This window comes from Lactuca sativa, chromosome 7 (assembly GCF_002870075.4).
Source record: "Lactuca sativa cultivar Salinas chromosome 7, Lsat_Salinas_v11, whole genome shotgun sequence".
Classification (NCBI taxonomy): domain Eukaryota; kingdom Viridiplantae; phylum Streptophyta; class Magnoliopsida; order Asterales; family Asteraceae; genus Lactuca; species Lactuca sativa.
Window position 1 is genome coordinate 42,805,225 of NC_056629.2, and position 24,585 is coordinate 42,829,809.

General features: G+C 34.6%; 2 protein-coding genes across 2 annotated transcripts; both read left to right on the plus strand.

Moving 5' to 3' along the window:
• The first annotated feature begins 291 nt into the window (after positions 1-291).
• On the plus strand, positions 292-10,901 carry LOC111880828 (DNA-directed RNA polymerase V subunit 1). Its single transcript, XM_052765523.1, has 19 exons — positions 292-315; positions 891-979; positions 1,104-1,230; positions 1,386-1,501; positions 2,031-2,084; positions 2,190-2,354; positions 2,453-2,617; positions 2,731-2,883; positions 3,295-5,019; positions 5,315-5,490; positions 5,594-5,666; positions 5,759-5,886; positions 6,119-6,267; positions 6,400-6,740; positions 7,345-7,518; positions 7,600-7,740; positions 8,168-9,801; positions 10,013-10,127; positions 10,212-10,901. Exons 2-19 carry the CDS (start codon positions 896-898, stop codon positions 10,680-10,682), a joined length of 5,991 nt encoding a protein of 1,996 aa, XP_052621483.1. The 5' UTR covers positions 292-315; positions 891-895; the 3' UTR covers positions 10,683-10,901.
• Positions 10,902-11,270: 369 nt separating this feature from the next.
• On the plus strand, positions 11,271-15,472 carry LOC111880829 (protein LONG AFTER FAR-RED 3). Its single transcript, XM_023877249.3, has 15 exons — positions 11,271-11,574; positions 11,662-11,852; positions 12,060-12,161; positions 12,367-12,439; positions 12,552-12,658; positions 12,739-12,862; positions 12,942-13,136; positions 13,307-13,392; positions 13,488-13,595; positions 13,682-13,777; positions 13,853-13,951; positions 14,202-14,276; positions 14,459-14,590; positions 14,752-14,867; positions 14,956-15,472. The coding sequence occupies exons 1-15, from the start codon at positions 11,493-11,495 to the stop codon at positions 15,131-15,133; spliced, it is 1,764 nt and encodes a 587-aa protein (XP_023733017.1). The 5' UTR covers positions 11,271-11,492; the 3' UTR covers positions 15,134-15,472.
• The last annotated feature ends 9,113 nt before the right edge of the window (positions 15,473-24,585 follow it).

A 24,585-nucleotide genomic window follows, 5' to 3' on the forward strand; every position in this document is an offset into this window, starting at 1 on the left:
CTCGGGAAAACAATTTCCGTTTTGAGGTCCTGTTTTGTTTTTATTTCTCATTTCGTAGTTTTCCTTGATTTTGCAGAACATAAATGCATGTGGTTAGTCTGCTGATTTTTTGCGTAAATGGGTCGTTTGACTGTTCAGTGTTGTTTTAACACATGTTTTTGCTTGTTTGGTTGTTGAAAATGTAGGGTTTAGCTTTCTGTTTTTTCTATATCGCTTTACTCGTCGCAAATGTTATTTTGAGCGATCTTCTACATAATGCTTTGATCGCTGTTCTCTTGTTCTTACCACCATCAAGTGATTATTCCTCTTTTCTAGGTCATAAAACTTACCACATTTCTGGATTTTGCACATATGCATAGACATTGTTTCGTTTTTGCTTTAACGTGTCGTGTTGTTGGTGTCTTAGCGTTCTAGTTATGCGATGCTACTTTACTGATGTTTATAGTATGTGAAATGTAGAGTTATTGTACCTTATGGTTTACTTTGTTTCTATTACCCTGTACTTGCATCATAGTACTCTAAATGCTTCTATTCCTAGAAATATCCTTGTTTCAAACAAGGATATTTCTAGTCTAAGTTTAATGTACTTGAAGATCCTTTCATGTTTTTGAAAGCTAAACATCTCTGTCTCTCAAGGTAGCTACTAAAAGTGTGAAAAGTTCTATGGACATCTGTGCTGTAATTGGGAAATGAAGGTGTCATTATTAGGTTGAAAATGATTGGTTTTTTATTTCTCTTTTTCCTGATTGATAAAGCTATATGTTGCAGGGATTAAAGGCATGTTATTATATTACAGTACATTATTTATCATGTGTTTAGTAAAACAATTAATTTGGTTTTCTGGTTTATTCTTTCCAAGGTGGTGTAATGCTTTTTTCTTGATGAAACAGATTTGATGATGGAAGAAAATCCTTCACCAGCTGTTTTGGAAGGGAAGATTACTGGAATAAGTTTCTCATTGGCCACTGAAGACGAGATTGTTAGTTTTTTTTTTATTATTTTTTTCGCTTTCCTGTATAAATATCACTATATCAGTTATCTTGGTAATTTTCTTGTCTAACTACCTTTTTGTGTGTGATGCATGAACATACAAATTCGAGTAGCGTAAAGCTTCCATTAGTGATTGCCCCATTAGCCATACGAGCCAGCTTTCCAATCCGTTTCTTGGACTTCCCCTCGAAGTGGGAAGATGTGAATCTTGTGGCACAGCTGAACCTGGCAAATGTGAAGGTGTGTAATGTGTTACCATTTGCTTATCTTTTCCCCATATTATAAATATCTTACATTAGTTTTAATGTGCTTGATACATTCTTTATTAGGCACATTTAACCAATTAGTTTTTTTGAATCCATTCTTTAAATATCTGCTTCTCTTGCCTGTTTCAGGTCATTTTGGGTACATTGAGTTGCCGATTCCGATATATCATCCATCTCATCTTAATGAGCTCAAGCGTATCTTGAGTTTAATATGTCTCAAGTGTTTAAAGTTCAAGAATCGCAGGGTATATATTTTTTAGTTTCTTTAAGTTATGTTTATATCTCATATTTTCTTTCTTGAATCTTTTATAAATTTCTGGGGTATTGAAGGGGACAAAAATAACAACATTTTAATAAGGAAGTGCTTTAATTCTTCTCTTATTTTACACAATGTTTTTGCCACTTTAAGAATTCGTTCATTCGTTCAATAGGACTTGCCTATTCATGAGTAGACACATTATTATCCTCACTGTTTTGTTTTAGTTATTATTTATGTTTATGGCAAGAAGATTCATCTTGAAAAAAATTGTTAAAAACATTCTAAAGACGGTTATTTGCAGTGATAAATAATAATTTTTTTGAATATTTCGCAAGTATACATGCTGTTCTATAAATTATTCTTAAAGAATATTAGAGGATATGAGTTACAAATATAGAAACAAGCCTAGTAGATTTTTACTTTTTATTTTTCATTTTCATTTATTTATTTGCTACATAATTCATTTGGCATAAAGCAATCACACATCCATTTCTTATACTTTCTCTTGCTTTCAGTTGCCAAACAAGACCACTGGTATGTTTGAAAAGGTTTTGACTGTATGTTGCGAGGTAAGCATCCTATATCTAACTTTCTCTAACCTAAATTTCCGTTAATCATTTTATTTTTTTTATTTATTGTATTGATTTAGACTCTTGTTGCTGAATGTTGTATAGGAAACTGCAAATGTAACTGTGGATGTGGTACAAAAACAAGATGGTGCATCTTACTTGCAGCTTAAAGTTCCATCTAAAACATGTAAAGAAGGGTTATGGGAATTTCTTGAACGTTATGGGTACAGATATGGTGATGGACACAAGCGACCTTTGCTTCCATCTGAGGTAATACATGAAACTCTTCGATGATAAGATAAGATAAGATAATCAGTTGATTAAGTCTAGTTAGATTTATAACATTACTTTTTGTGCAATGATTTCAGGTGTTGGTGATGTTAAAGAAAATTGACAAGGAGAAGGCAACTAAAAAGAAGTTAGCTGGGAGGGGATGTTTTTTTCAGGAAGGGTATATCATGCAACATCTTCCCATCCCTCCAAATTGTCTCTCAACACCAGATGTCTCTGATGGCATCAATGTTATGTCATCGGTTAGTTACTTTTCCTTTAAAGATTTCTGAACTTAGTGTAGATTTTTTTAATGAAAATAAACTTCATTTTGTTTCTGAAATTATGCATGATTATATTTGTAATGGTATTCCAGGATATTTCAATGACAATGCTTAAAAAAGTTTTGAGACAAGTGGAAATTATTAAGAGTTCCAGATCTGGGATTCCAAACTTTGAGTCTCTTGAAGTCGAGGTTAATGATCTACAGAATGCTGTAGCGCAATATCTTCAATCAAGGGGTGCTAAGGTATTTCTATTGGCTGTTATTATCTCTCTTTTTGTGTTAAATGAAAGAAATAGCAATATACTTTAATTGATTTGGTATTATATCATTCTACTTCCATATCTTCCTTCTACAACCTTGTAGTTTTAATGAGTCTACTACCCAAATAGACAAATGTTATTCAAATACGAAACATATTTGAATGCTTTAATTGGGTAGATTTTTTAAAGTATGTCCTATAACTGGCTAGATTTTTTTAAAATACAATGCTTTAATAAGAAAAAAAAGTAAAAGTACAACCCTGTAATAGACAGAAATGTAAGTAGGATGGTATAATACACAAATAAATGCTATTTCTTGCATTTAGCCTTTCCATTTTTCCTCTTTTGATTTCGTGTAACTAATGTTTTCTTTTGATACTTTTAATCCTTACAGGCCTCCCCCAACAAAAATATACGCTACGGAATTGCAAAAGAACTGAACGACTCCTCTTCAACCAAAGCATGGCTTGAGAAAATGAAAACTCTTTTCATAAGTAAAGGATCAGGGTTTTCTTCCAGAAGTGTCATAACAGGTGACCCATACAAAGGTGTGGGCGAAATAGGAATACCATTTGAGATAGCTCAGAGAATCACATTTGAAGAAAGGGTAACTGAATACAACATGAAGTTCCTTCAGAAGTTGGTAGATGACAAGTTGTGTTTAACATATCGAGATGGCAATAACACATATTCTTTAAGAGAAGGGTCAAAGGGGCACACGTTTTTGAAACCAGGACAGGTTGTTCACAGAAAGATTATGGAGGGAGATGTGATTTTTATCAATAGGCCACCCACTACCCATAAGCATTCGTTACAAGCTTTATCGGTTTATATCCATGATGATCATACTTTCAAGATTAATCCTTTAATCTGTGGGCCATTGAGTGCTGATTTTGATGGAGATTGTATTCACATCTTTTACCCTCAATCCCCAGAAGCAAAAGCTGAAGTGTTGGAGCTTTTTGCAGTTGAAAAGCAGCTTTTGAGCTCACACAGTGGAAATGTAAACTTGCAGTTTGGGTCTGACTCTTTGTTATCTCTTAAAACTCTGTTCAAGAAATTCTTTTTCAAGAAATCAGAAGTCCAACAGCTGGCATTGTTCACATCAAGTACATTGCCCAAACCTTCAATGTTAAAAGTCCGGGGTTCTGGCCCGTTGTGGACGGTTTTGGAGCTTCTGGAAACATCTTTACCTCCGGGATTCGATTGCTCTGGGGAACGGTTCTTGATCAAAGACAGCAAAATATTGAAGCTGGATTACAGTCGAGAGGTGATACAGTCCATCATCAATGATGTGATTAGTTCAATTTTTTTCACCAAAGGCCCAAAAGAGGTGTTGAAGCTGTTCAACTCTTTGCAACCGATGCTAATGGAAAATCTTTCCGGTGAGGGATTTAATCTAAGTTTGGAGGATTTTATTGTCCCGAAAAGTATATTGAGAGATATCGAAACCGAGCTTCAAGATTTATCTTCTTTGCTATATCATTTGAGATCAACCTACAACGAGGTGATTGCGTTACAGCTTGACAAACATCTGAGGGCAGTAAAATCGCCAATTTCTGAATTTATCTTGAAGTATTCGTCGATGGGTAGCTTGATCGATTCAAAGAGCGATTCTGCTGTTACAAGAATCATCCAACAAATTGGGTTTTTGGGACTACAGATTCTGGAAAAGGGGAGGTTGTATTCAAGAACTTTGGCGGAGGATTTATCGAAACATTTTCGCGGGAACTATCCGTTTCCAGAGAAATACCCGTCTGAGGAGTTTGGGTTGATCCGGGGCTGCTTATTCCATGGGCTTGACCCGTATCAGGAATTGGTGCATTCTATTTCAAATCGTGAGGTTATGGTGAGGTCTTCGAGAGGGTTGACTGAACCCGGAACTTTGTTCAAAAACTTGATGGCTATTCTTCGTGACGTTGTAATCTGCTATGATGGGACTGTGAGAAATGTGTGTAGCAATTCAATCATACAGTTTGAATACGGGGTCCATACACAGAATTTGTTTGCTGCTGGTGAACCGGTGGGAGTATTGGCGGCAACCGCCATGTCAAACCCTGCATACAAGGCGGTTCTTGATTCTTCCCCGAATAGCAACTCCTCTTGGGATATGATGAAGGTATTCTGTTCTGCTCATTCTAATTCATTTGAATGTTATATATTTGTTTATTATAGCCTTTTTCCTATTACAGCATTGTATCCAAATAAAAATAAATTTTCACTCAGGATATTGAAAGTACAATGCTATTATAACTGGGTAGATTTTTTTTCAAGTACTAGGCCTTAATAAGAAAAAAGTTAAGAGCACAAAGCTGTAATGGAAAGAACTGGAAGTAGGATGTTATAATACGCAAACAAATGAAAGTTTGTTCTCTTGATATTCATAAACTGTTTCTCTGATTTCCAAATTTTAGGAGATTCTGCTTTGTGGAGTGAATTTCAAGAACGTGAATAATGATCGTCGGGTGGTACTGTATTTGAATGACTGTGATTGTGGCAATAAGTATTGTCTTGAGAAGTCTGCATATTTTGTGAAAAATCATTTGCGAAAAGTCAGCCTTAAAGATACTGCTGTTGAATTCCTTATAGAGTATGTTTATCGTTACATATTCACTTTTGTGGCGTTTTGACCCCGAATCTGTATTGATTACTTTTACTCCTATTGTTTGCTGAATGCTGATTTCTTCCTACAGATTCACAAGACAGCAAACAAGTGAAAATGCTGAAATTGGTGCAGGACTTGTTGGTCATATTCATCTGAATCAGGTTTTTGTTTTTTGCTATATAAAATTGATGTGAGCATAATATAATGCTTCCCTCAATTTCAATTTTATGAGGTATAAACGTTATCTGAGCAGGCAATGTTGAAAGAATCCAAGATTAACATGGAAGAGGTTCTTGCGAAATGTGAAGACACCCTCAATGTCTACCGGAAGAAGAAGAAAGAAGTTGGATTATTGTTCAGGAGTATAGCTTTATCTTGCGGGTCTGTAATATGCTTGTTTCTTTTTTACTTTATTATTGGGGAGAGAGAGGACTTAATCTATAAGCTATATATGAGTGTCACTTTCTGAATTAATGGACCATTTTACCCTCCTTTGCCTTTTCCTCCCACCTCCCCACGTGTGGTGTTATTTTCTAGTGGGGAAAAAAGAAACATGGCCTTTCAGATATAATATAACCTTTTTTTTTTTTTTTTTTTTTTTTTTTTTTTGCAGTGAATGTTCGTTCCACCAATCATCAGAAAACAAATGGATGCCGTGCTTGAAATTCTTTAGGCAGGACACTGGTGGTCTCCAGTTGGAGAAGGCAGCACGCATACTTGCTGACTTCGTTTGTCCTGTTCTTTTAGATACAATTATAAAAGGTATTTATCGATTCTTGTTTATTTCCTAGTCCTAAAGGGCATTCACGTCTTTTATGCAAACAAGCTATCGAAAGCAAGTACCTAACCCATTTTTTTGGTTGTGACTATGTGAATTGTTTTATCATTGAATAGGTGATCCACGGGTTAAAGAAGCAAATATCATTTGGATCGGTCCGGAATCAACCGTTTGGATTAGAAATCCAAATAAGGATCAAAGCAGTGAATTCTCTAATCCAAATAAGGATAAAAAGGGTGAATTCTCTAATCCAAATAAGGATCAAAAGGGTGAATTGGCTATTGATGTGGTTCTTGAGAAGGCAGCTGTTAAGAAAAGCGGGGATGCATGGAGAATAGTGATGGACACTTGCCTTCCCATAATGCATCTGATCGACACTACACGATCCATTCCTTATGCAATCAAACAAGTCGAGGATCTTCTTGGTACATCTTGTGCATTTGAGCAAGCTGTCCAGGTAACACTATTTATCTATCTTCACAATCTCTAATTTGGTTACTAGACTTCAGATTTGCTGTTAAAAATCATCCAACTTCGATAACTGCTATAGACAACTATTGGAAAGTGTTATATAAATCATCATTAAACTACATATATCACATGTAAGGATTTTTAAAGTCAGTGTGACCAAAATCCAAATTATAAATGAAATGAAAATCAATTGCTGATTGTTGCAATTTGCCCTCAAATGTAAGCCAAAACTTTTAATTTCTTTTTATAATTGGGCTAATGCCAAGAAATAGCAGGTACTTCCATTTATGTGTTTTATAGCATCCTACTTTCAGTTCTTGCTATCGCAGCTTTTTTACTTTCATTTTTTTTCTTATTAGAACGTTATACTTTGAAAAATCCACCCAATTTTAATAAGTTGCTCTGACATTGCTATATCTGGGTGGATTTTTCATAGTACAATGGCATAATATAATTGGAAAAAATGTAAGTAGAATGCTATAAACGGAAAAAATGAAAGTAGGGTGCTATAATAGGAGCGCCTAGGAGGAAATGAAATGAATTGTTTTTTATTATCTGAAAACTGATCCGATTTTGCTTTTGTTGTGTAGCGCCTCTCAACCTCTGTTTCAATGGTTTCCAAAGGCATGCTGAAAGAGCACCTACTTCTATTGGCGAATAGCATGACATGTGCAGGAACTCTTGTTGGTTTCAATCAAGCTGGCATAAAGGCCTTGTCCAAAACCCTTAATTTCCAAGTACCATTTTCCGAAGCGACATTATACGTAAGTCATCCACTCTGTACCTTATAGATATTTATTGTGTCCGACTTAACATTGACATTTTTACCCTTTGAATTTCTCCAGACACCAAAACGGTGTTTTGAGAAGGCGGCTGAGAAGTGCCATTCTGATTCTTTATCGAGCATTGTGGCTGCTTGTTCTTGGGGCAAACCAGTTGCTGTGGGTACAGGATCTCGGTTTGATATACTGTGGGACACGAGAGAGGTTTGTACTTTATTATGAATGCGTAGAGTACAGTTACTTCTATACCCTCATATTATCTTAGGGTTAAATGCCACAAATGGCAACATTTTTGGCTGTATTTCTTTCTAATACATAACTTTGAAGAATCTTAGCAAATAATAGATGGATTTTTTTAAAGTATAATGTCCTATCCTAATAAGTAAAACTTGGAAGTACAATGCTATAATTGTGGATTTTAATAAGCACAATGCTTTACTAGGAAAAAATTGAATGTTCAATGCTGTAATAGAAAGAAATGAAGGTAGGATGCTATAATACACAGTAAATTTGTTTTGATCAAAATTTGATCACGATGTTTATTATAACTGATTATTTATTTGATTATGTGATTAATATGATCTCTTTGAAAATGCACATTATTAAATATTAATATTAATTATGTTTTCAGGTTGAACTTAACCAAAAGGATGGCATTGATGTATACAATTTCCTTCATTTAGTACACGGTGGATCAGAAGAAGAAGCTGATAATGGGTGTCTTGGTGGTGAGGTTGATAGTTTCGACATGGAGGATAATTTCATGGAAGTGGGGTCTCCTGAGCATGATTCCGGTGCACCTAAAGCAGTTTTTGAGGACAGTTTGGAACTAAATCTTGGTCAAATGGAGACTGCAGCTCCTGAAGATGGGAACTCCAGTGGCGGATGGGGGGCGGCTGTGAAGACTACACCAACTGATGGCTGGGGGGCGGCTGTGAAGAGTACACCAACTGATAGCAGTGGCAGCTGGGGGGCGGCTGTGAAGACGACACCTACGACTGAAGGTAGCTGGGGGGCGGCTGTGAAGACCACACCTACGACTGAAGGTAGTTGGGGGGCGGCTGTGAAGACTACACCTACGACTGAAGGTAGTTGGGGGGCGGCTGTGAAGGCCACACCAGCAACTGAAGGATCTGGATCGGGGTGGGGCAAAAAAGCGGAAGAACCTGCATGGGGCGGGAAGAAACCGGATTCAGACACTGGGGCAGGATCAGGATCAGTTCCATGGGGTAAAAGAGAGGAAACTGCTTGGGGTAAGAAAGTTAACAGCGGGGATTCAGCTGCTGCCTGGGGTAAAAAAGATGACACTGGGGACTCAGCTCCATGGAGCAAAAAAGCTGACACTGGGGGTTCAACTCCAGCTCCATGGGGTAAAAAAGCCGACACTGCAGCTCCAGCTCCATGGGGGAAAAAAGATGACACCGGGGGCTCAGGCTCAGCTCCATGGGGTAAAAAAGCCGACACTGGGGTTTCAACTCCAGCTCCAGCTCCATGGGGCAAAAAAGATGACACCGGATCAGCTCCATGGGGTAAAAAAGCTGACACTAGGGGTTCAGGTTCAGCTCCATGGGGCAAAAAAGATGACACTGGATCAGTTCCATGGGGTAAAAAAGATGACACCGGATCAGCTCCATGGGGCAAAAAAGATGACACCGGATCAACTCCATGGGGTAAAAAAGATGACACTGGATCTGCTCCCGCTCCATGGGGAAGAAAGGATGTTAAAGCTGACGAGCCCAGTCAAGTGGAAGAGTCTCAGTGGGGTAAAATAGAGTCGTCTGGTTCCTGGGGCAAATCAGTACAAAAACCTGATTCCGTTCCGAAATGGGGTGGGAATAATAAAAGCGATGAGGGGTCGGATTGGAGCAAAAAGGTGGAGGAAAAAACAGAATCCAAGGATGGATGGGGTTCTCAAAGTCAATGGGGTGCAAAGAATCCTGAAGGGGGGTCATCAGAAGACACCACTACCACCACCAATGAAGGCGAGAAACCAGGAGGAGCTTGGGGATGGAATCGGAAACCCGAGCAGAAACCGGATCAGGGACAGGGTGGCTGGAAAAAGAAGGAAGGGTGGGGGCCAAGGAGAGACCGGCCTGCTCGCCCAGCTGGTGGGCCTAATGACGGGCCGAGGCCGGGTGGGGGTGGCGGTGGACCGTTCACTGCATCTCGTCAAAGGCTGGATATGTTTACTTCAGACGAACAGGAGATTCTTGCTGATATTGAGCCCATCATGCTTTCTATTAGGAGAATCATGAGCCAAGAGGGGTGAGTAAACTCTGTTGACTTTTTAAATTATAGCATAACCATTCCCAATATAATTTTCTACTTTGATATGGTTATTTACGTCTTTTGCACACAGGAGATAAGTCTCTCCCCGTGTATTTTGTAACAAATGCTTTGGGGATTTGTATTTTTATTTAAAAGTACATTAAGTTGCTAATAATAAGCATTTTTTGTTTTTGTTGTTGTTGTCAAGATATAATGATGGCGATCCTTTGTCTGCTGAAGATCAAACATATATCCTAGAAAATGTATTCAACCATCATCCAGAAAAAGCTCAGAAAATGGGAGCTGGAATCGATTACGTCATGGTATTAATTTTATTTTTCAGCAATCCAATCTACTTACTATTTTGGAAATTGTAGTCGTTATTATTGTTGTTGTTGTTGTTGTAGGTGACGAAGCATACGCTTTTCCAAGACAGCAGGTGTCTTTTCATAGTGTCAACAGATGGGCGGAAAGAGGACTTCTCTTACAGGAAGTGTTTGGAGAACTTTGTTCGTGGAAAATATCCGGACAAAGTGGATGAATTCATGTCAAAATACTTCAAGAAGCCTCAACCTCGCCCCCCAAGGGAACCACGCCCCCCTGGCCCAGGTCAAGATGAAGCCATTGGGACTCCTAATTCCCAATCTCAGTCTGGATGGAAACGGGGGGATGCCAATGATGAAGGCGGCACCCACACCCCTCGCTCTCAGCCTGGATGGAACCGGGATTCTGGTAGTGATGCCGGAACACCCCGTGCTCAATCGCAATGGGGAGGGAGTGAGGCGGGAACACCTGTTTCTGGTTCTGGATGGAAGAAAGAGGCAGAAGGCGGAGGAGGATGGAACAAGGGAGGTGGAGGAGGGGGTTGGGGGTCCTGACTCCTGACTCGTGAGAGTGAGAGTTAATTTGAATTTGGGGTTGGAATATTTGTAACCCTGTAGGTAATGTAGGGTAGGGTGCTAGCTTTTGCTTTTTAATCTCTGGTGCACAGCAGACAGTAGTAGTAAGTAGTAAGAAAAGGAAAGGTTTTGGTGGAATGAATGACATGATGGGATGGGATGTGATGTGATAAATATTTTGGATGATTAGTTGTTTCATCTGCGATTTGTGATGTGTGTATGGTAATTAATGCAGATGCAGATGCAGATGTATGGGTGTTTTCTTCTATCAATGGGCATCTGTTTGTTTCTTGACAATGCAAAAATCCATTGTATCATAATCATATTGAATAAAATTACACACATCTTGTAAATATGATAGGATATTCTACAACACTACCATAGTCCCGTGTAAAAAGAACAAGATCAACCAACTACCAATAAGGTAAGCAATGAACTAATAGCCATAACCATACCTTGAATTTAATATGTTGTTCAATGCTTTCTTCTTTCTCCTAAAACTAAAACTTCTCCTTTTGGAGTCAAAAGCCACAAACGTCTTTTGCAACTCCTTGTGAGTGAGTGGAGTGCCCCAACTATAATTTCTGGGCTTCTTCAGTAAAAGCTCATTGACCGATGGTTGTATCTTATGTTGTTGTGGGTAGGGTCTTGTTAATAAGGACCGCTTTTAAGTTTTAATATAAAGTAAGGTACCCGATTGGAACCGATATTTCTCTGAATCTTTCAAACCTTGGCACAATGGCACGACAAGATTCCACCACAATCATCGACTAAAAAGATTCTCTCGCCATGAATACTCGTCTCCTCGCCTCAGCTTCATTCGTTCTTCTTCTCTCCCTCCTACTCTCACTTCATCTCCACAATAATCACAGTTAACCAAACATTCTTCCTTCCGATCTTCAATTTAATCACTTATATCCACCTCAACCCATTTCATCAACAATTCAAATTCTTGCAGATGAATCCAGCTGGAGCAACCGATTATGGTGGCTATCATCGAAATCATCCTTCTCTTCAGGAATTGCTGATGCTGACCTGTTGGTGACCAATGGGACGATATACACCAGCGATTCCTCTCTCCCTTTTGCTAATTCCATGGCTATTCGTGACGGGAGAATAATCCGTATTGGCAACTATTCGTTTGTTCGGGTGAGATATAGTCAAATTACCAAATACTTTGTTTTCAGCATCAACTGTGGTGCTTCTAAAATATGAAACGTGAATTAATTTCACAACTACTTCAAATATGGAAAAAGATTAGCAAGAAAAACACTATTTAGCATTGAAGACAACTATCTGAGCATTCTGTTTTTTCAAGGCTTTGTATAAACTGTAAACTATATTATGCAAATGCAGGAAATGTCTGGATATGGAACAAAAGAGTTAAATCTTGAGGGGAAACTTGTTGTTCCTGGATTTATTGATTCTCATGTCCACTTGCTTTTTGGAGGACTCCAGGTTTTAATATCCTTCAGCTTCTTGTGTGTGTTTTTGTTTAGGGCTATATGCACCCTATTTTCCTTTCTTTCCATTACGACATTGTACTTTTAACTTTTTCTTCTTATATATATATATATATATATATATATATATATATATATATATATATATATATATATATATATATATATATATATCCTGATTGAGTGAGAACTGAAAACAGATGGCACGTGTAGAAGTTCGAGGTGTCAAGACAAAAAAAGACTTCATTGAAAAGGTTAAAGAAGCAGTGAAAAGTAAGTGTTTTCTGTATTTACAATTTTTGTTTCACTCTAGATATCTTGGAAGTTGTGTAAATATGGTTATGGGACCTACAACATGATATACATCTCTTGTTCATCTTTGCAGACATGAAAGAAGGTTCTTGGTTGTTGGGTGGTGGATGGAATAATGATCTTTGGGGAGGAGAATTGCCATCAGCATCTTGGATTGATGATATCACACCTCATCATCCTGTAAGAAAAAACCAAATACCAATTATATAAACTGTAACTAAACCCCAATTAATCACAATTAGTCTTTTCACTCTTGACAGGTATGGCTTTCAAGAATGGATGGCCACATGGGATTGGCTAACTCTTTAGCTCTAAAAATAGCTGGAGTCACAAGTAACATGCAAGATCCAGTTGGTGGAACTATTAGCAGAAATGCAAATGGAGGTATCATAATATTATGTATGATTATTATATTCTTGGATTCATTTTGTAAACTCATGTAAAATCATTTTATTATATGCAGAACCTACAGGCCTTATGATTGATTCTGCAATGAAAGTTGTTCTTTCATGCATTCCAGAAGTTTCTGTTGAAGAAAGAAGGCAAGCATTGGATAGAGCTAGTAGGTATGCATTGATGAGGGGTGTCACAACGGTTGTTGATTTAGGAAGATATTTTCCTGGAGCATCACTAGAACATTCATGGGAGGATTTTGAAGGTTTAGTTTGTTTGAAATGACCGTTTTACCCTTACATTCCAACAAACAGCTTACTCAATGTACACCAATTCTAACATAAGAGGATTTGGGAGGCAAAAAGAAAAGGGAAAATAAATTAGTTTAGTGGTTAAATCAATAAACTAAAGTGTTAACTTTCTTGTTAATTTCAGATGTTTACAAATGGGCTGATTTATCAGGAAGAATGATGATTAGGGTTTGCCTTTTCTTTCCAATGCCAACATGGTCACGTTTGCTTGTATGACTTTACTTGACTACTAACTACTTCATGATAATTTTTCTATGTTTACGTTTTCTAATGAATTAAATTTGATGTTCTTGTTTTCTTTTTAGGATATAATACAAAAAACAGGACGTAGGCTGAGCCAATGGATATTCTTAGGTGGTGTTAAAGCCTTTTCTGATGGATCCTTAGGATCTAACAGTGCACTTTTTCACGAGGTGTAAATAAATTTTATTTTTTTCTTACTTATTGTTATTAAATCAATATTATTCATGAGATAACATTTCATTCATGTTTCTTGTAGCCATATGCTGATGAGCCTTGGAATATTGGTCTCCAAGTTACAGATATGGAAAGCTTATCTAATATGACTGTTCAATCCGATAAATATGGCCTCCAGGTATTTTATTTTTTTCGTTTATCTTTAAAAAATGTTGTTGTAAATATGTAAAACAAGAAGCAATTTTTTCATCAGGTTGCTATTCATGCTATTGGAGACAAGGCCAATGACTTGATCTTGGACATGTATAAATCAGTTGTTTCAATAAATGGGAAGAGAGATCGGAGATTTCGGGTATCTGTTATTTAAAACTAAAACTATTATAAATCATTTGACATCAATCTCAGACTCTCAGTCACAGTCCAATGCATGTCCTGTTTGACACACGGGGCCTTAAGGTCCTGTTTGAACCTGTGGAAGTATGGGTATTTATATGAGTCCTCAAGATTCCCTTATTTGTTTTTGATCGAGGGTATTTAGGTGATTAATGAATAGTTGTATAATTCATAGATGTTTCCATGAATTGGTAATCCCTTTTTTGTAGATTGAACATGCTCAACATTTGAGTCATGGAAGTGCAGCCAAGTTTGGTGAACAAGGGATTATTGCTTCAGTGCAGGTAATTTATTTAAAGGGTAAAAGTTATTGATAATAAAAGAAAGTTTCTTTACAGTCTATGTGGGACCCCCACATGGAAATAAAATAAAACATGTTGCTATTATGCGTAAAAAATAAAGTGCATTGAAGAATTATATGAATACATTGCTATTCTGGTAAAAAAAAAAGTACATTGCTTGACAGCCAGATCATTTGCTGGACGATGCTGACTCAGCAATTAGAAAAATCGGGGTAGAGAGGGCGCAGAAAGGATCTTATTTGTTTCAGACACTCCTTACTAGCAATGCACTTGTTGCATTTGGTTCTGATTGGCCAGTGAGAACTCTTTTTCTTTTCTACACTCACCTTTTTAGGCCCTCTTTATTACCATGACATGACATGTTGGACTGCTTTTGTGTCCCACCCAGAAAGGTCTCCATCTCTTGTCTGTGTAAAAGACGTAAATGCCCTCCTCATTACTGATAGAAAAATTTCAGGTAGCAGAAATCAATCCTTTGAATAGCATAAAGACTGCAGTTAAAAGGAGGCCTCCTGGTTGGGATAAACCTTGGAATTTAGGCGAGTGCATGAAGCTTACGGATGCATTAAATGCGTAAGTAAACATGAAATAGCAACCTACTTTCGTTTTTATCTTTGCATTAGATCATGATTCTTCCTGTTTATCTGTTTATGCTTTTCAGGCATACTATTTCAGCTGCTGAAGCATGCTTTCTTGATGAGGAAATCGGGTCATTATCTTCTGGAAAAATGGCTGATTTTGTGGTGCTGAATGCACATACTTTGGATGACTTAATAACACAAGAAGAAACCTCTTTGGTTGCAGCTACATATGTTGGTGGTGTGCAAGCTTATCCTTGATATTTATGATCCGTGTACACAGTTGTATAACCAAAACTAAGAACTAAATCTTATGGAACAAGACTACTGATGTCAATGAAACAAAAATTCAAATTTTGTGTTCCACATGAAATGGTGGAACATTGGCTCGCTCTCGATCTCTCGTATGTGCAAAAGACACAAATGCCCTCCCCATCATGAGAATAGCCTTAGAAAGCATGTCTAGTCCTGTCCCATGTAACAAAACGAAAGTTACGAGGCAAAATGACTTGTTTTCTTTATCTTATCTTTTTGATCTATAATATGAATCTTAATGTAACACCACTATATATAAATTTGTCATTTTACCAATTTAAACCATATTGATGATATGTTGTTTATTTGTTATGTCGTTTTAAGAAAAATGAGGGCTAGTCCAAATATATTTTGGGTTCGGGGCGAGAGGAAATAAAAATGTCCTTAAAAAGACACAAGTATACCCAAACAATTTACAAAAATGTATTAATTTAAAGAAAAAAATATATATATTGTAGCTTTTGTAGACATAAAATCATTAATTATAGTATCAAGATAAAAAAACCTTAGTTTAGTGGTTGTGTCGTATGCCTTCTATCAAGTAGGTTGGTTAGAAGTTCAAATCCAAGAAAACCGATTTTCTTTTCCATTTTAACATAATAGTATCAAGATCAACATGTCTACCATATTTTTTATCCATACACATAAAGTAATCAACCCTTGACAAGAATGGTTAATAAGATATTATATGCAATGAGATTCTAACGTTAAGATTTAGGAAATGATTAATAATATTGTATATGCAATGAGATTCTAACCATTTAAGACTAAGAAATTGAGATGATATAATCGACTAATCCATTCTATCGTTGCTTGATTGTTTCATAGGTCCTTAGTTTATAATTCGTTCCCCCATTTTGGTTGCACATACTCACATTCTTTATGAACAACAATAATTATATGTTTGCTATTGCTTCTTCATGCTTCCAGTAATGTATCAATTTGGGCCTTTGAATTTGGCCATTCTCGAATCCTTCAATTTATCTTTTTTTTTTTTCCATAGAAATATATTACTGATTATCTATTAATATTACATAACCCATAAAATTTTTGGGCCTCTTGGAACGATGGGTCATGGGTGGTAGCTCCTCTCACCCACCATTTGTGCTGGGTCTAAGAAAAAGGCATCGGAGATATGTGATGTTTTGAGGAAAATTAAAGTATAGTTAATATCTTGATGAATTTTTTTTTAGAATGTATATGATATTAATTGTGCAAGATGTGTTCATCAATTATATAATCATGTTTAGGGAAGGATACATGCAATTGTCTTCATTTATTTATTTATTAAATTGGGGCTACTTTTTAGGATGTTACATTTAAGACTAGCTTCGTCAACAAGCCCATCCAACTTAACATTTTGTTAAAAAAACTAATTCATACACAGTACATACACATACACAACCAATTCGACAAATCATAAAGTATAAATAATTTATTTTAGACATGTACATTTTCCAGACAATTTGAATGTTTAAAAAATGTACATATGGGATTCTTCATGGGGTTAGAACTTCGAACTAAAAGTAAAAAATAATGGAACCACAAACTACCAAAAAAAAAACACATTTGAGTTTATTTTAAACTTTACATTAATATAAACCTAAAAAAAAACATAGTTTACAACTTTAAAAAAATTTCATAAAAATTAATTGGATTATTTATTGTGTTTTATAAATTGGGACGGACATGAGAATTGATAATAGTTTGTGGTGTTCGGACTTCGGACTACGACGGGGACATCGGCCGTGTCTACCGCTCACGCCAACTTCAATTTTTCTGAAACACATTCAATTACTTTAGCATCAGGATGTGTACGTGTTTCAACCGGATTGGATGATTCCAGAATACAAAAAATACAAAATAATGGAATCATAGACAGATTGGTATGTATGTTCATGGTTTAGACTTAGACACACGTTCGGGTTCAAACCGGAATGTGAAACAAATATTAAATTGGGTTTTTTTAATTTAAAAGAAACATAAATAGTATAAAACAAAGATAAAACTGATATGGAGGATATTTTTATAAACAGACATTTTGTTTAGATTTACCTAATTAACTTTCACATTATAAAATGTAATAATACTTATATATGAAATATGAACAATCATAAACAATAAGCACACAATTGCAAAACATAAGTATAATAAATTGAATTCAAATATTTATTATTGTTTGGTAGTAAATATTTTAATAATTATTTATTAATCAAATTATAAACAAAACTATATTGTTGCTAATGCTTTATTGAATCTGTATTATTTATAAGTAATAATGATATCTATTAAAAACATTAAACCGTTGCTTGTTTGTTAATAAAACCATCCGTACAGGTACAAACTATTGCTGATTTGTTAGTAAAACCATTTACGGACAAATTGTTAGATTATATTGATGTAAAGATAGTTGCAAAATCAAATGTCACACAATTAAATAGCTAATGACATTGTATTGGATAGTGTTTGGTTACTTTGGTGTGTATTAATAAAAGATGAAATGAAGTGGAACGTGGTAGAATGATAAAATAATGTTTATTTGTAGTCAATGAATTAAATAGAACATTTATAGAATGTCAATTTCTTTTTCATGACTAGTTTGAGAAATAGTGTTTTTTTTAGTAAAAATACTTTTAGAAAATAGAAATTAATGGAAATTTTCAAAATTTCAAATTGTTTTTTATTCTAACTTTATAATGATATTTAATTTTTCTTAATTTTATTAATAATTTCTTGAATGATATATAATTCCCTTTTGAGGATTTTAATCACAAATATGTATTTTAATCGAAATAAAATATGTTCATTTGCAATTTATATAATGATATGTTTTATTTAAGTAAAGTTTATATATATATATATATATATATATATATATATATATATATATATATATATATATATATATATATATATATATATATATATTCTTTATTTTTAATATTTAGTTTTTTTTACATATACATATAGAATGAGCCATACTATTCATTTTAGTTGATTAGATATGACGATCGATATTATTATTATTTTTGTTAAAATTAGTGTAATGTTTTAATTTTAATTCAAAATCTAGTATTTTATAATTAATTTATTATTAAAAATGATGATGTGTTACCATGGATATACCATGTTTAATATGGTGTGATAATGGTGATGAGTTGGCGTTTAGGTAACATTATCGTTCGTGTGGTCAAACGGTGAATATATTTGATAGCCTAAGGCTAAAAGCTAAAGACTAAAGAGTATGATTAGTTCATGTGTTGGCACTTAGGTAACTATAGGGGCGGACTTATGTGCTGTCACGGGGTGCCAGACCACCACTCCTATTCCGGCTGTTAGTGTAGTTTTTTTTTTTTTTTTTTTTTTTTTTTTTTTTTTTTGAGGTGCAACGTCATGAAATATGAGTGTCACTATTATTTTAGATTTGTTTAATTTTTTTTTTGATGCCACTACTACTTAAGCGTTCGGTGTTTGCCGTTGGGTAACTACATGTCTACTAGAAAATATTAAATCAACGTCATATCATCTTCACAACATCTCTATTAACACACTACAATCCCTTGAAAATGGTTACCACTCCACCTCCTCTATACTTTTTTATATTTTTATATTACATTGAATAAAAAAACATTATTTTTAAAACCATGTAAACATTTTACTAATAAAAATAAGATAAATATATATTATCAACATGACAAACAAAATTTAGATAAAAAGCAATCCTATTATATCAATCAAAAGCTCCGATCATAATTGTATTCGGATCACTAAAAAATTTTTAGATCTAAATATGAATATTTTTAATTTACCAAAAAATAAGTCGATTAATTAAAAAAACATTCAGATTTATTATGCATTAAATTTGTCAATCTTTAAATTGAATGATATTAGCTATTTATTAATTTAAAAAAACAAAAAGTAAAAAATATTGACCGATAATTCCATTGCAAACTAAAATTCATGATAAAACAAGTAGGGATGACAATGGAACGTGGATGAGGCAGAGTTTACCATTCCCATCCCCATCCCCATCCCTGTGTCTGTAACCTCATCCCCATCCCCATACCCATCGCCAACGGATGCGGGGAATATAATCCTCTCCCCTTTAGATTTTAGGCTTATCCCCGATCCATCCCCAACCCATCCCCCTGCTATCAAAAGTTCAAAACCATATGTTATAATAAATCAACTTAAGCCAAACGATTAAAAACTTCTTTGTACTCCAAAGCAACACTCAACATCATATAAATGGAATTCCATCTTGTTTTGCAATCAAGAAGTAACTCCTTTTGGCAATTAACACCTACTTGCCGAGCAAAAAGTCTAAAATTTTGTATTCTTTTAGGAGAACTTGTACAATAAAGATAATAATCCTAACATTCTCAATTGCATTGGCAATCACATAAAACCCATCTTGCACAATAAGATTAATTATGTGCGCACAACATCGTATATGAAATATTCTTCCCTTCAAAATTAGCGATGAAGTAGTAAGCATACCTAAAAGCTTGTCGATGATGACATCATTTGTTGAACAATTGTCAAGTGTTAATGTTGACAACTTGTTGTCAATATTCCACTCCAAAAAGCATTACATCATTGCTTATGACAATGCATGAGCAGTGCGTGGAGATGACACGTGTATAAAGCTGCATTAAACAAAATATAACACTTAAAAAACTTCATCCAATAAATTCATCAAATAGAGTCTAAACATCATACAATCTACACAAAAACATTGATTATAAACATAAATTCATCATCATCATCCAAAATTGTAAAAACAAAGTATGAACATCATAGAGTCTGCACTCTACACAACAACATCAAGCTGGAAAATCATAAACACATATTTGGAATGATGTATTAAGAATAATCTGCACAACAACACTAATTATAAACACAAATTCATCATAAAAATCCAAAATAGTAAACATACAAAGTTTGGTTGAATAGTTAGTCGATCACTAACTTGTACAAAAGAAAATTGAAACATATGAGATTATGAGAAATCAATCCTAAATTCGTAATGACAAAGAAAAATTAAACAATGAGATTATGAGAAATCAATCACTAACTATTCACAATTTCATTAACCTATTTTGTGTCACTGTAACGATCGGGAATTTGGGATGAATAGATGATGAATGATGATTGTCGATTAAACAATTGAGTAGTCGATAGTATCGCAACTCGCAACGTTGGATAGTATCACAACTCGATACTCGATATGCCACACCTGCCGAGTCTGCGAAGTTCAAACAAAAGCACGATTGTAGTCTGGAGATTTGGGTTTTGGCCTTCTGGGAAACGACTCGTCGCAGTCTCGCAACTTGCAGCGTGAGCGTCGGATGTGTAAATTGCACAACATCACAGAGCCAATTTTCCAATTGCTAAAGCTCAAGCGACGGATGAAGTGATCGGAATATGCGATGTTGCATATACAAAATTCCGGATAGAAAATTTCAAATTGGGTCAGTCATGGGCTTAATTCACTTAAAATCTATAATATTTATATTTATAGGATCAGTACTCAATGTATAATGACATATGCTAATACTAATATGTATATGTGGGTATAATATAACCGGGGTAGGGGCAGATTGGGGAATAGCATACCCGTCGCCGTCCCTATCCCCACTTTTTGTCATACGAGGATCCCTGACCCGGTACCCGATTTTGCGGGGAATATCATTCCCTGATCGAGGCGGGTTAACCGGGTTCCCCAATGGGTCGGGTCATATTGTCATCCCTAAAAACAAGAAATACAACGTAATGCAAAAGCAAAATTGTAGTTCCAACCTCCAATCCAATGAAAACATTCGTGAGTCGAACCAATCCACAAGAGCTTCATTCACACGTGAAAGGGGCATGCCATGTTGTTTTCTACGCATAGATAACTCGTAGATGTTAAGTTGTGACAATGTAACAACTTAGATTGCCACATCAATTCATTTAGATTTTTTTGTGTTACAAGCATAATCAACGTTATAGCATAATTTGAAATTTTAACAAGAATTCTTAATGTCCAATATACTAAAATGTACCCCCAAATTTTGTAAATACCAATTACACATCAAGTTTTCATGGATTAAATTACACGATCTTTTTACACACACAACACACAAGATCAGGTATTTAATTTTTTAATATGTTTCCTAAGGGCATATATAAGAAACATTAATTGAAGTATTAATTATAACAAATATTACCATAATCAAATTTGATAAACATTAATTATATATAATATTATCATAATTAAATGTATAATATATTAACTATAAAGAATATTATTTATAATTAATGTTTATCATATTTAATTTTGGTAATGTTCTTTATAATTAATACTTCATTCAATGCTTTTTATACGTGCCCTTAGGACAAATATTAAAAAATCCTTTAATTTTACTAAGGTTTTTTAAGACATAATAACGTAATTTCTTTCTATACAAACAAACATAGTGCAGGTAACTTTAAACAAGAACTTACAATTATAAAAATGAGTAAGTGATACTTATAAGCAGTTAAAAGCTTTTTATTATAGATATCCAATAAGTCTCAATTTCATCAACGGTCATGTTGGGCAAGATGGATTGACCAATACGGCAATACCTATAGGAACCTGTGGGGGTCATGTTGGATTGTTGGGAAAAATCGATTGACCAACAACTATAGAAACCGGTTGGGCCCCAAAGGTAGAAATGCTAAAAACATGTCCATTAAATACTACAACTATAGGAATAGATTGCCAATATAATAAAGTTTTACAATAGATTGTCAACAAAATACAATATTTGTTCAAGATACAACCTTATTACCTTGATACTCGAGGAAACAAAACATAAGGCTAAAGTCAGTACATACGGAAATTACATGCTCCCTAAACATTCCATAATATTCTAACAAGTGTATGATTAATGCATCATTGGCTTTTATCCGATAAAAAACATTACAACTAATATATTTTTTTGAACGGTTAATTATATAAAATCAAAAAACTAATAGCAAGGAGCTAGAGAAAAAGATAAACAATTACATTGATAAATTCAAAATCATATTTAGAAGCGAGTTATTCCAAACAATATAGAATTTATGCTTCCTATGCATCACCCAAGTATAAGTAATTGTAACAATATCATCAAAAAAACATATCCTTTTTAGGTCTTGACCAGTCAAAAACACATTTGTTTCTAAAGTTTCACAAACACCAGCACATCGTGGTCGCAACAATATCTATCACCAACTTCCGAACCGCTATAAAAAGGACATAAGGTGTACTATAATTTTTTTGTTAAAATAAAAAATAAAATTACTAAAAGTTAAAAACTATAATTGAAAGAAATAAATACAATTAATTGAAAATTGGTTAATAAACACAATATATATTGATGTATATAGAGTCACATGAATTGAATTTATCATCTCTAAGATCTTTCAGATAGTCAGGACAACTTTGCAACACAATAGAAACATATGGACCTTTTAGGATTAACACATGGAACTATCTCAGAACTAGCATTTCTCTTTACCACATGGTCAAACGATTTGACCTTGGCCGATCCATTTCCACTGGCAAAAGAAACCTTTTCTGAACTACCATTGTTGTCATTGTCAATGTCCATGAAAATTTGGAGACAGATCCTTCAAACACTTTTGCTTCACTTGTGCTTTTAAGCATTTCTGCTTCAGCAACAATCAACATATGTGTTATCAATTAGGGTCACGTTGTGATCGCTCATATAATAGTCTTTAAAGAACCGACTATATGACTTAGGAAGCGAAAGCAGAACCAACTCAATGGCTAGCTCCCTTGGGAAAACGACACCCAACATATCCAATCTATTAATGTACGATTTCATTTCCAGAACATGCGCACACACATACTTTTCATCTTGATGTATACATGCCAACAACGCTTGAGTAATTTCGTATTTTTCAACTTAAAGAAAGCATGACTTAGGGAGAGTCATTGGAGGAGGATGAAGAGTTTAAGAAGCTTGACCTCAATTTCCATCATTGCTTGAAGAAAGGAACACACTTTCACATTGACCAGAATGTGTAATGCCATCTTCAGAAAGTAGAGTAAAAACATTTCAAGAAGAAAGAGGAAGACCATTGTTGTCTAAACTTGAAATCTATAATAGGAGAAAAAAAGAATTCAAGTTAGTTGATTTTAATCCTTAATTATTAACCCATAAATTTAAATTAAGATTATGATCCATATTTTCGATTCGAACTTTGAAGAGGAATGCCATAATCAAATTCGAATATATTTTAGGTAGGTAAGGCTTTTACCAGTTTCAATCTTATGAAACTCCTAGATCTTTTGAGATTCATTGAATCAAATCAATGGTATGTTTAATCTCGATTATGCTTTCACTTTTGTGACTGAGATGTCGAGGATTACAAACGAGATGTGAATAACCATGCAAATTAGTTTGGTACTCTCGATGTCATTTATCATCTCGTTTTAATGTGCCAGTTAGCTACACATGTTCCATTAATCAACGATAATTTTTGAGACACCCATTACCACCCTTTATTAGTCCCATATTAGTGTGCCGGTTAACCACACACGCTCCACTAACAACTTATAAAGTGTAATGTGCAATTTCATGGATTAGCATACAAATTCACATTTTTCTTAAAGTAACTAAGATTGAGAATTTTATAAAATGAATTTAGTTACTTTATTATTCATTGTACTTATTAATGAGGATTATGCGTCATATCAAACCCGTTCGGCTAACAAACCTCCACCAATCAAGGAAGCGGTGAGTGAGAGTGAACACCCATTCAACTACCATTTTATAGGCAGTTTCCTTATAGCCCTCTTATAGATTGACTTCGTGAATGAGACGTACTAGCGGTTTGACTGACTTAGTCTTATACATATAGTAAATCTTAAACATTTAAATTTAATATAGTATAAGATGTATTTTAAACATTTCAAAATACTAGGTTTAATTACTAAATTTGAAAATTAAGACATTTAATATAAATTTAAAATTAAACCATATGATTTAATAATTATCCATTAATTAAACATTTAATTAATTTATTAAATCAATTTGAGGATTATCTAATTAGATTAATCAAGATAATTTAACCCTAATCCTCTCCCCCTAAATTTCAAAAATCATGGGAGGGATAAAGCAAAATTTTTAATTATCCAATTAATCAAATAAACAAATAATTACCAAAAATAAGATAAACCTACCAAACCCCTAATTTTCAAAAAAGGCTTATTTTGGGGAGGAAGGCAAGGATTTCAATCCTTGCCATTTTCAAAACTTAAAAGGGTTAAGGAAACCCTAAAATCGAAATTTATAGGGAAACCTTTTCCTAATTTTCGAAACTTAGGGCTTAAAGAAACCCTAAATTCAAAAAATCCCTAA